Genomic DNA, 13,915 nt, shown 5'->3' with positions numbered 1-13,915 from the left:
GCTGAATGAAAAAACGTGACTAACTTCAGTGATTTCAGGTGAAGAGAAGCGAACACGAAAATAGATAGGAGCCACAATTTTTCTTTTAAAATAATAAAGACATTAAGCAAGAATAGGTTGCATTTCCTTCAAATGAAACTCCACTACGATCATCCAATAAAGTTTATTGCCACCACAGCCTACCTCCCCCTGGCTCTTTGAAGAAACAGGGAACCAGTCTTCAATTCAATTCAGAGCTTATTTTACAGAAAAGCGGTTTTAAGTTTCAGATATTTAAACTGAACAATATAAATGTTCATACAGAGATTTTTCAAATGGCCGCTAACGCAAGCACCCAATGAAAGTAAAAGAAAATTAAAATAATTTTTTAAAAACGTGAAAGTAAATTTTTTATCGTGAAATTTTAATTGTGTCAATAAAGAATGAATTGAATTGTCGGCAGTACTATGCTGCGCATGAATACCAATTTCAAGACTGATCACGGACGCTCAACCAAGGTTGGTTTGCGCTGCTGAAATAACAAAAATGATTAAACAAAATCATAAAACAATGAAAACGACAACCGATATAGCCAATATACGAAAGGAACCTAGATTTTATTACTGCAATAAATGTGTGTAAATATCAAAGTCCAAAGAAGTTTCTAATGAGAGTTATCGACTCCCCAAGCAAGTTATCAATCCGTGTGATAGCAATATGGGCTTGCAAGCATGCAAGCCCATGAAAACCTTTTTCTATCTATAAATGAGGAGTGATGACACTAAGATGGCTGCCTATTGTGTCACGCTTGACTGATAAAAGAATCTGTCAGATATGTTTTGTAGAAGCTAGTTTTTAGGGATCAATTGTTGAATAGTCAAATATTTCTATAACGTTACTATATTATTATTGGCTCACGCCTCAGTGGTCACATAGCTCCATCGCTGTATTAAAGCATTTCTCGCAGTTTAACGGGTCTCTTTAAGCCCTAATCGTTGAATGTGTCGGATCGTGGACATGCTTAGGAACATAATGTGTTGTTAGTTTTACCGTATTTTTTCACTTCTAATTTATATAGTAGTAGCTAGTGAAACTTAGAAATGTAGCATTTTACATGTTTGTGACAGTTATAATTATTAGCCTTAGTGCTATTATTGTATATTATTCAAGTCGGGCACTTAGTCGTCAAAACTATGTTCCGGAGTTGCCACTTACGTGAAGCTAAAAATCCGGAAAATAAGTCGGGGGTCTGGCACACCCCGACACACACTATTGCACATGAAAACTAGTAGGTAATGTTAACCAGAGAGGAAGTGTACCCACGTTTGGGATACCAATGGTCATCAATTTGATTTTGATAATTCTCGTATAATTTTTCCCTCTCACAGTATTACCCGACGTCACATAGTTGAGTCGGCTTTAATAAATTCCCATTCAAATTCCTGTGTCAATGGTAACCTTGGCTTCTCCCTTCACAATAAACTTTTGTCCCTATACATTTCCTCTCTGGTTAATATTACCTAGTTTTCATGTGCAATAGTCGTTCTTACTGGTATATATACTGTGAAATGTCATAATTTTAGGCTAGTCACTCTTGAGAATGGTTTTTAGGATAAAACCGAAAATTCGAGTTTTTAATAAATTCATTATAGTTTTGATATTTTAAATCTTTTCGAACTTGTGATTGTGGGACTCATATTTTAATCCATTGAAGTGTCTTCAAAACTTCCCTAAATAACTGGATTGTGCTATGAACTGACGGACGCTATGACGAACAGATGGACGGGCAATGGACGAATTGTAAACGCAATAGCCCGCTGAGACACAAGTCCCAAGTGGGCTAAAAACAATAGGGTTCATCCACCTCCCACCTAAAACAAACATAACAAAACCCAAGAAAATCAATCAAACCTGAAGACTGTAGAGTGGGAACAACTGTACGCCCACATGCACAGACTGACACAGGCGCAATTCTTGGATCTATCCAGGAAACTATAGTCAAAGGTCAAGCCAGGTTATTAAGAAGTTAGGTGCAGGTGGGACCCCTTAATTTACGCAGGCCTTGGAGTAAATTTAGAAGTTTATTCAGCAAATTATGTGGAAATGTATGAACACAAAATTTCACAGCATTAGCAGTCCAGGCCTATACAAAATTCACAAAAACACGTGTTTGCAAAACGAATGGCGATTTGCTCGATTTTGGCATGTTTTCAGTTATTTCACAAAAAGTTAAGTGCCCAATTCTGGGCCCAGTTGCTCAAAGTTTGGTTAGAGGCAACCAGTGGATAGTTACAATTAAAAGTTCATTGTTCCTATGGTATCTATCCACTGGTTATCTTTAACCAACTTTTGAGCAACTGGGTCTTAACCAGCACGCGTCCTACCAGTCATTTATGACAGGGGAAAATGAAAAACTGAACTTGACAGATTATATATATATATATATATATATTTTTAAGCCAGCCATAGGCGGAGCGAGCCTATGGCTGGCTTAAAAATGGAACTCCACGGAAATCCGCGGATGATTTTGGATATGATACATATCAGCAAGACAGAACTATAATTGTCTAAGTACCTCCTTTCGTTCCTCCCATGACCTTCGGTAAGATGGAATTTCTTCCGGTTTATTTTCTTTATCACTTTTATTTTCTTCCTTATCAGTAGGTGGCGCAGTCCTTGACCAACGTTGTTCATCTTTGTCACTAGCAGCTAAAGCTTCCTCCGCTCGCTCAACATCTTCTTTAGTCACACCCTAGAAAATACAAAAGTAAAAGTGAATCGGAAACAATAATTCAAAATCAATCAGTTTCACTTATCACTGAGCAAACATATTTTAATCATGGTCCATCTAAGTAGTTTTGTAAATAATAATGGAATATATTGGTTGAGAAGATGACTGGGGCGCATGTTTGACCCAAAAACTTTAAGTTACTGTACATGAGTAGATGCTCATTTAACCAAACCGAGTAAAGCCATGGTCCTCACGTATTCAGCCATGGGGCAGCCAAGTTTCATCATTTCCCATGAGATGGGGAAGAGGTGCGAACAAACAACTCAAACGACTCCAATGGTAAACTAGGGGCTCAGGGACACCATACCCACGTGGAAAGTGATTTCAAATGCTTGACAATAAAACTTTCAATATTCAACGACCCCCTGGTGACCATATACAAAAGCCAATGACCTTGAAACTCACCACAATCATAGAACATGTCAGCAGCTACAATTTTGCAATTGATTGTGGTAACAAAATGTGCTAAAGTACGAACATGATATAGAAATACTAAGTTATTGTATAAATCAACACCCCCTGGCGGCCGTATACAAAGCCAATAACCTTGAAACTCACCACAATCATAAAACATGTTATGAGCTACAACTTCCCAATTGATTGTGGTAACAAAATATGCTTAGGTATCAATATAATGTGGAAAACTTTTTTCCACCTATGAATGAGTACTGGTGACACCAAGATGGCCGCAAAATGTGTGATAATTGGCTGATCAAAATACCCTTCTCAGGTATTAAAGATCTCTTTTCACAGAATAGCCATCACAAATTTCAATGAAAAATGGCAAACAAGAAGGAAGCTACAGGACTTGGAATTCCGACCAAAATTTACATTTTTTGGCATAAAAAAAGGTCACAGGACGGCCATCTTGAGTCCTCCCCCAAGAAAATTTTAGAAATTAAATACGTTTTCCGAGCACTTAGAGCGATCTCGAACCCATGAACGACTATTATATTTTGGAAGGTAATGGCTAGTTCCAATGTGGTACATCCTCATTTGATGACATTCAGCATCTCATGCATTACGGGTCGAGCCCTGAATTATTGCAGTAAAAATGCGCCGATGAATGCTCACTAAAAATCATCACCAAGTAGTGTATAATATCCGAAAGCGTTCGCCACACACACGCAGCAACAGTAAGTAGACCTATATACGTTACTACTGTTGCTGTGCGTGCGTGTCTGCAACCGATCGATAAAATACATACAAACTCATCGCAGTACAAATGTACATACAAAATCACTGTGTTGCAATGAATATGCATTGAAATGCGATACTTTTACGTGACGATAAGTAAAACAGGCACTGAACGCTTTTACGGTTCACCTGATTACCGATCGCGCCGGACCAATTGAGTGAGATCATCACCCCCCCCATACTTTTACATCATTTTTGGACTATTTGGAAAATTGATATTTTTCAATACAGAAATCCGCGGGAAACCGCGGATCCGCGGGGAATTCTCATCTCTGTTATATGTCGTTTAATCTGAGAACCAATGAAAATAAATTGCCCATGGGCAAAGTGTGGTTTACCTTGAAAGCTAGAGGTTGTTTGGAGTAAGGGCATTGCTTGAAAAATCTTTTTAATTCGTGACTTCAAAGTTCTAGAAGTTTATATTGTATTTTATCTTAGTCAAATAAGACCAAAAGATAAACATTTATTTATGGTCTAAGTCCAAAATTTCGTAGGGTACAGGTAGGCGCGGCAGGGAAACTATTTTATATTTTCAAAAAAATATTTTTCACAATATGAAAAAATATTCAAATGAAATTCATATGATGTCACATATCAGAGGGTGGCTGAATATTGAGTCTTGGAAACGAAACCTCTTCCAATGTATGGCCGCGGAAGCTAATACACAGGGGCGAAGCATTAGATCGTTTTAAATCCTGGAATTTACCATTACACAATATTCAGACCTCGACCTATGCCTATAGTTCGCTGCTTAGTATTTTCAGGTCACAAGAAATTACAAATTATTACAAACAGAAAACAAAGCGCTCATCTGCTACCACGATTATTCAGCCTGTTATCATACCAAACGTGCACTCGCCAAGCAGCGTTACAGCATCACCATATAGTAGTCTGAGAGCGTGTGTTTGTGTGCACTAGCACTCCCACGTGTAGGCCTTGTGTAGTGAACGTTCACTTCACTTCAATCTCAATCAACGCAATCACCGGGTATTAAAATGAAACAATACCTATGGCAATATGTGAAATAATTATATTCTCACCAGCAATGAGCATTTAAAATTTGCACATATACGGCACCTAGTCCAATGAAACGTTCACCATTAATGGCTTTCCCGTGATTATTTTAGTAGTGCCAGAATTCCCCGTATATCCCAAAAACAGCCAATCACATTCGCCCAATCGAGGTCATTGCAATTTTATACACAAGAGCTAAGAATTTTCCCACCAAAAACAGTTTTTCGTCGAATTTAAACAAAGTTGACCATGTCATCGACGGAAGTTCGTCATGTCTTCAATTGCATCGATTATACGTCGTTTAACCCGAGAACCAATGAAAAAAATGCTCAAAAAAAAAAACGTACTGCGATTTTACATGAATTGGCTCAATGTCAACCTCATACTGCTGACAAAGGTAAACCAAAAATGCTCACATAAAAAAACGTACCGTACGGCTCAATGCCAACCTCAGACTGCTGACAAAGGTAAACCAAAAATCGGAAATCAACTTGATCTAATTCTGTCCTCGCAAGCTCCATTGGCGTGAAGCCACGCCATTAGGGGGGTTTGGGGACCCTCCCCAAGAGATTTTTTTAAATTTGAGGCAATTTCCAGGCATCTGGGAAATTCTCAGGACCAGAATCTAGCAAAAATTAACGTCAGTTTGATGTGGAATCCATGTTTGATCCATAACTAATGTATCAAAGATTCTAATTGGTGGTTGAAATCTTCGAACAATCGATATTAGGTTCGAATCCTTGAAGCAGCAGCTTTTTTCTCGGCAGAAAGATTTGTCAATAGTTATAATTAATTTTATTCAAACAAAAAAAAAAACATTTACGGGCAGTCGACATTTTGGATCTACTGAATAGTTTGTTTTGATTGACGACATGTATGCATCACGCGTGTCAGTCTGATCATTACTGCTGCGCGCAAATCAATAGACCACATGCACGCAGGTATATACTCTAGTGATCAGTAATGTAGACGCTGCTCGCTAGCGTGTGGCGTGTGTATGAATGCTATTGTTTAAACCATATCGCTCCACTATTTTCTTATTCATATCGTGACAGCACGCGTTGGCCTACAATACTGTAGCAGCAGTACGCGGTACAGTATCGATTTTCCAGATGTAGGCTCAGGCTAGCCACGGCAAGTCGATCATTACAAAACTCACCACAAGTGTCATAACCGATCATTACCCCCTACCCCCTTTATTTTAACACCAAATCTGTATCGATCTCAGACACCATAAAAAATTTTTTTAGTCAGAAGTTTGGGATCCCTGTTCTTTGCATGCGGCTAGGCGCTCATGTCATGAACCATTTGTGCTCATAAAAATCGGCACTATTGGCATAAAATTTTGTGCCACGAAAAAGCGGATGCACTCGCTCAAAAGTGACGCCATATGTAAACCAAAAAACCGGGAAAATTATTCATCCTAGCCTCTACCCTTGATGAGATAAATACAATTACGCATATTTGTTCTCTATTGGAAACACAATGTGACAACAGTAAGCAGCAATAATCAGGGATGATAACGGGCCATCATCAAAAAGGCGGAAAATTTCGAATCTTGTAATAACTTAGAAATAACCAATGCCCTAAGCGTGATGTTACTGGCAGCATCAGCTGCCAGGCACCAGTGCCGAAGGCGCGAAGTAATGAGGGGTGTTTGATTTTGAGTGCCACGAGTGTCAAAAGAACCAAGTAATGAGGGGGGTTTGAAATTTTTTATTTTTCACATCGTCTCAAATCGTTTTTCAGCAGTTTTTACATTGAAATTCCACTCAGAAATCAAACAACATCGTCCATGTTTTACCGTCAACATACTGCTAGTTCCAAGAGGAGTCAAGATGCTCATCATCTATTTATTTGCATACGAAAACAATGTAGACGGCACCACGTAAGGGACCGCAAAGTCATTTTTAAGCACTACGCGAGTAACACTCGGTAAAAAATCAATAACCTAGATACATATATACACAGATACATGGTCGGGCAACAGATAGATAAAACTTTGTTAGTATACACATGCCGCTAACGAAAATGATCTCATTTAAAAATAGATGGGGAAATGCTTTTATGGTCAAACCAATCTATCCTTAGATGCCATTATCCTCACCCCCCCCCCCAATTTTTTTCAACGGATTCGCATCGATCTGAGAAAAGAGGAAAAATTGATTGAAAAGGCGGAAATCTGCCAAACAGCGGAAAATAATCATCCCTGAACAATAAAACCAAAAGCTGGGCATAAAAATTGACATTACCTGAGTTGAACGTCGAGATTCTCTAGCCCGTCTTGCCCGAGCCCGCCTCTGTGATTCTGCTTCTTCATCACGCTTTGGTGGCTCAAACTTGGGTGAACTAAAAAATGTGCATTGAAAGAAAATATAAACCTCACTTCGAACATAAGGATAGTATGTGATTTTAGAGCATTAGTCTGGATGAAAGCGGTAAAATGTACATGCAATCGGGGAAGCCATTCATGAAACAAACAAACGCATTAACTTCAAATGAATTATAAACACAGGGGATTTTCCATTTTCAAGACCTCCTCAATCAATAACTGTTCAATTTTGAGTCCTGACAATATACCAAAAGAAAGCAACCTTTCATGACTATCTCAACTCCATACGAGTAAAATCCCACAATAAAAGAATTAGATGATAAAATGTTTATTAAAACACATAAGAAATATTTCGGGTGGTTACTACCACCCTTCTTCAGTCTAAATGACTTGCCAAATACAGTATTAATACATGAAATATGAAATAGGACACGAATCGCTGCACATTACGTTATGGGGACTAGAGCACTGACATAACTTGAAAGAAGTTTATTATGGGGGCTGAAACCATTATTGAGGTTGACAGAACGATCGGAATGAGTAGTAATCAAAGCAGATTCAACTATATGTCGTTTAGTGCGACTACTGTTGGGAAAGATAATATTGGCTCCAGAAAAATCAAAATTGTGTCCGGTAACCAAAGAATGGGAGACTACCCCACTTTCTAATTTAACCCCATTAAATACATCTCGTTTATGTTCTTTGATACGATCCTTAATATTCCTACCGGTTTCCCCAATGTAAAAAAGGTTACAATCAGAACAGTTGATTTTATAAACTCCACAATGGACATTAGGGTTCAGATTGTTATTGGAGCAAAAATTAGAAATTTTGTTATTATACTTGAAAATTAAATCAGTATTCAAATGACGAAGAGCCGGTTTGAATTTGTCAAGGCAAGGGACAAAAGGAACTATAATTTTGTTTTTAGGTTTAGGCGAATCAATAGGATTACGGGGTTGGGCAGGAGAGAAAAATACTTTTTTGGCTTTGTGAAGGGCTTTCACTAAAATCTTGTCAGGGTATGCAAGTTTTTTGAAACTGGATTGAATATGTAAAATCTCATGATCTAAAAAGTTTTTATCACAAATCCTATAAGCCCGAAGGAAAAAACCTTGAACAACTGCCACTTTAGGGTAAGTTGGAGTGAACAAGAAGAAATGTAGGTAGGATTCACAGTTAGTAGGTTTACGAAAAACAGAGAAACCTAATCTCGAATTAAAATTATGTATGAGAACATCCAGAAAGGGCATTTTCCCGTCAACTTCCCACTCAAAGGTGAACTTCAAGGAAGGATAAAGGGAATTGAGATATGTCAAAAACAATTCAAGGTTAAAATCAGTTGATACTAAACATAAAATGTCATCAACATACCTGAGCCATAGAAGAGGCGCGAACCCAGTGTATAAGGGTAAAATTTCTGATTCAATATGTTCTAAGAAGAGGTTAGCTAAAATCGGCGAGAGGGGGTTACCCATAGCGAAACCATATATTTGCTCAAAGAAAATGCCATCAATTGAAAATAGGCTCTTCTAGCACATAATTCTAAAAGGTCAATGAGACAGTGGATTGAGACAGGAAAATTCAAATTTAAGGATGGAAGTTTACGTTTAATGAAATCTAACGTAGGTTCCAGAGGGATGTTGGTGAATAGAGAGATTCCATCAAAAGAGATGAACTTGTTACCATTGGGGGTAATGTGACGTAATCTTTGTAATAAATCCATATTATGTTTGATATGAGAACCAGAGAATGACCCAAGTAAGGGAGAAAGCATTTTGGCAATAGATTTAGAAAGATAATAAGAGGGAGAGCCCCTGCTTGAAATTATAGGGCGTAAAGGGACATTACGTTTGTGAATCTTGGGGAGGCCATAAGCATAGGGTAAACTGGGTAACCGGCTAGTAAATTTCATAATAAATTTCTTATCAGTAGGATGTTTCTTAGACAGGTTTTAATAAACATTTTATCATCTAATTCTTTTATTGTGGGATTTTACTCGTATCGTTTTATCACGGATATTATGATTTACCATTGATTCTTCCACTCCATACATTTCATTTAGATGATTTGATTCTTAGATGATTTGTAAATTATGCTTTTAATCATTGAAGGAAAATTCATATCAATCAATTAACAAAATCGCTAGATACAATTTTTTGCCCATAACTAGTGATGCCAATCCTAGATCTTAAATCTAGAAATAGCTCTGGTACTGTCATGTAACAAAGATTAGTAAAGCTGTTATATAGCCAATAGAATTTGTTTTTACTCAACATTAATAATAACGGCATTCCAGAAATCGAGTCTTCTAATATCATTCAGCTCTACATTAAACTAGTAAGCGGCGTAACGCTACGTATGTCACCCCGGTATGTTTAGAGTTAACATTTCCTTGGTAGAGCAAGAGAGCTCACACGAAATTAAAGATGTCAACCATAGCAGCCATATTGGATGAGTGAAAAAGCTGATTTTCAATAGCTGCAATTTATGGACCTACCCCATTTTACACATACCAAGTTTACAAGAAATTGCACGTTATTTGACGTGATTAGAGTGCCACTTGCTTGTAATTCAGTCCTTTATAGTAGAAATCACAATCCTGGTATCAAAGTACACGTACATATGTGCAATATGCCAAGTGGCATGCTTATTTCACACAAATGCCACTAGGGGATCGTGACTTCATCAAAGTTATTTTGACTAAACCTGATTCCTTATTTCGTTGTACATAACAGCCAATACGGATCCACACATCCAAATAAGTCTCGACAACTTGGTGGTGCTCCAAATTACCCGTCTGAACTGACGAGATTAATTTCGTCGAAATCTGTATAAGTTTCCTAATACGACGTTTAAAACCAGCAAGGCAGAAAAACCCATTATCGCCGCTTTGCAGCTATATTTCTGTTTATTCTTGAAACAAAGAGCCCAAGGGGCACAACGGACAGCCTGTCAGCTTTTCATAAATGGCTAATGATGCAATCTGTAGGTTATATTTATCAACATACACTCCCCGCTCAATGTAATTTATCCAGTACAATCGTGTATCATATTAATTTGTTCAATGAAATAAAATTGAATTGGATTTGATATTTTTACAAAATGAAATTAGATTGAATTTACAATTCGAGCACATGACTAATTAGCATATCAACGTCCTCCATTCGATTTGAGAAAAACCTAATTAAAGCTTGCAAAAGATTTCACTGAAATCAGTTCATAACGTAGCGTTATTTTGAAGGAGCACCACCTAGGGGTCAGCACATATCGTGGATATGTCGACCGATATGGCTACTAAGTGCACAGTACTAATGTATCAAGTTTAGGGAAAATAACTTCGGTAATAATACCGTGTTTTTATCATTCCCTAATGGCAGTTGTATGAACTAATTTAACTGGTTAGCACACCATACATATGTATATGTACTCACTCCAGGTTGTGATATCCATAATGAAATGGTTGAATTACCCACGAATAACGGATGCAAGAATGAGTTTTCAAAAGTTACGCTCCCTAGTGGTTAGAATCGGAACTAATTATGTGAGAGGATCGTTGTATTTCATATCCAGGTACATTTGTATCAATATTCAAAGAAATCCCTTAATCCGCTTAGTAGATATCAATGAACATGCATTTCCAGCAACTTGCAGGTGGCGCTACTGGAGAACCATATGAGTTACCTACTTAAACCATACATCAATACAAGTGTCTTGTAAAGGGCTACTAACCAAACATTGCAACCACGATTATATATATATCCCGCGGTTAAGGAGCTAGGAGCAAAAATCTCATTAAAAAAATTTAGGGCCCATTTTAGAGCCCCTAGAGCCCAATCAGTTAATTGCAGATGGGCCATGCCACTGATTTTTTAATCTCCGAGCTGTCATGAACAACTTTCGTGCTCACCCGAAGCTGATGACTCTAAGACAAAAATTTTTTCTAACAGTCCTTTTTTGATGTCACAATTTTCAAAAGTTAAACACCACGTGGTGGGTGTTCAGGGTCCCAATCAAAGATCCCTTAGACTTACCTCAAGGTTCCTGTATTACGTACATTTCACATAAGTTTCAATTTAATCCATTAAGCAATATTCTTGTTACTAGCCGAATAATGCTTCATATAGGCTATATACAATATGCTATAACTTGTGCTAAGGCTATAGAAATTCCTTAGTTGCATTCACTGGAGGGATGACTGACCTCAATCGATGCGCAAAGTGCTCGCCACATATTTAGTAGAAGAGATAACAAGAAACGAAATTCTTGATATGGACTTTCCTAAATTTACAAGAGTCTATGTTTAATCAGCATCAAAATTAAACATTGGTACTCTTGATTAGAGATTAAAAGCAGAACAAACGAAAAATAGTGAAATCTATTGGATTGCATTCAAATGATGGGAGAAAGCTGACTTTTTACGGATAATTAGATCGAAAATAAGGACAGAAAATATCAAGAAAAGAATGTATTTTTTCGAAATATGAATAGAAACGCATAGGCCTACCTATCTTCGGCATGAAGTTTTTGAAAGAATTTCAGAGAATCCGTGCTCCAAGTAATCAAAAAAGCCTGAGATGTCCCCCTTGATTGAATCCAGAAGTTTTCATGAAAATCTGTCTATTGATACGATCTCCATCACACACAACTGCATGACGATTCATCATGAATATACATGGTAGCAGGTTTTCCCTACTGACTCAAATAGACACTCTCCACTTTCATGGTGTGATTTCTATACACTGTGTACGAACTTTGTTAAGGCTGGCTTATGTCGACAAGCAATGCGACGCCTATCGACTCCTACCGACGCAACTGAGACCAACCGCGATCGCAGTCCAGCTTATGTCGACTGCGCTCCGATTCGCAGCAACTGAGGCCGACTAGCGGGATACTAGATCCACCCAGTTGTCTTCCCTCCTTATGTCGGTTACGGCTCGCGGTCATGTGATAAGTATTTTGAGAAAAAAATTGAATTATTTTGAATTATTGGCAAATATATTTCCATCAGAAAAGCTATTTCTTTAGGATCTTTATCTTCCTGATTATGTCATGAATACAATGTGCTAGCAACATCATATAAGATGGCCGCTCACACCATAATTCTACCAATTTTGTTTCTAGATCTTCAGTCCAGTCATCTGCCGTACTGTAGGTTTGGTTTGCGTTTTGAAGTACTTGAACTTGAAAGTTTATGACTAACTACGAATGACGCTACCTAGCGGTCATAATTTGTACTATGTATATGCGGTCTCTTATTGGCTAGAACTCCTGCGCTCAGTTCCTTCGCGTGGCAGTTGAGCTTATGTCGGTTGCGATCGAAAGCAACTGTCCGCCTACTGTAGGCCGGAGTAGGACATGGGCAACTAGCCGGAAACGGCTTTCGACAAGTCGGTAGGCGTCGGGTCGACGTCGCAAGCCAGCTTATGTCAAAATGATAGAGCAGCAACTGGCGGCCTCTCATAGGCCATTAATCGGCGATAAACCCAGTTGCCTCGGTAGGCATCGCTTTGCTTGTCGACATAAGCCAGTCTTTAGACAACTTATTTTCATAAACTGAACAATGTCCAAGTTCCCAATTTTGCTGCCCTTCTATACAATTCACTGCCGCAACGAACCCTGGCAGTTGAGTCATTTGCAGTTTCCAGTAAAACTTTAACAGGGCCACGCACAAGGCGCGCTTTTCATATACATGCACAGATCAATACATCACATAGCAGATAGTCTGTAACGAGCACGTGTGTGAAGCATGAATATATGTAAAAGGGCATGTCTTCTTCCGAAACGAAATGAAACCCCAACAAATGAATAACTAAATTGATAAATAAGCAACGGATTCTGATGAAATTCAATAGGATTAGAGCTTTTATTACTGCATTGAATCTTTAAAAAGTTCCGAAGAGAAACTAAGCCTCCTTTGGAAGTTATTTTGTACCAAAGGAAGAAAGTTTCATATGCGATATAAAATGTAGTACACCACTCTATCAATGCATACAGGGACACTGACACAAACACACCTTAAGTACTGTGATGCGCTGTGGGTGTAAGACACATACACAACACACATACGTAGATGGATACTGACTGCAATTAACTGATATCTATGTCAGAGTAGAGTTAACAAATAAAAGCATGTACAGTTTGATCTGTAAAAAAGTTTATTTTCTTGGCAGTTTCGAGGCTTTAACTAAGCCCCGTCATCAGAGGAACAACAACACAATAATGAAATATAGCTGCAAAGCAGCGATAACGGGTTTTCTGCACATCCTCTTGATCTCCTCACCCTCACATATTCTTGATCTCATCTGAATACTGTGACGACGATTGTGTGTACGCTGATGCAGCCGCACCATGCCATAAAAATTGAAGGAAGTTAGAATCCTGTTCAACTGTCAAAACGATTTTATAAAAGGACGGTTGACAAACAGTCAATGAGGCCTACTTTGAAACCATGGATGTCTGGACCAGATGGTTATTTGACTCTGGAAAATCGACAGTTAGGCCTCAATTAGTCTTTATGGATTTCAAAAAAGCATTTGATAAGGTCCAACATCAGCGATTACTAAATAAGCTATTTGGAAACGGTATCAATGATGGGTCGC

At 38.1% G+C, this 13,915-nt stretch overlaps 1 protein-coding gene across 8 annotated transcripts in view; it reads right to left on the bottom strand.

The window, feature by feature from the left end:
• LOC141915448 (uncharacterized) overlaps positions 1-13,915 on the bottom strand; it is a 134,488-nt gene that overhangs the window by 49,143 nt on the left and 71,430 nt on the right. For all 8 annotated transcript variants that reach the window (XM_074806974.1, XM_074806976.1, XM_074806977.1 and 5 more), the window contains 2 exons: positions 7,234-7,330; positions 2,555-2,731 (listed from right to left, as the gene is read on the bottom strand). In XM_074806974.1, the coding sequence (XP_074663075.1) occupies positions 2,555-2,731; positions 7,234-7,330 (274 nt within the window). The remainder of the gene's footprint in view (positions 1-2,554; positions 2,732-7,233; positions 7,331-13,915) is intronic.

This window comes from Tubulanus polymorphus, chromosome 1, assembly GCF_964204645.1.
Source record: "Tubulanus polymorphus chromosome 1, tnTubPoly1.2, whole genome shotgun sequence".
NCBI lineage: Eukaryota > Metazoa > Nemertea > Palaeonemertea > Tubulaniformes > Tubulanidae > Tubulanus > Tubulanus polymorphus.
The sequence above is the reverse complement of the archived record's forward strand: the minus strand, read 5'-3'. Positions and strand labels throughout refer to the sequence as shown.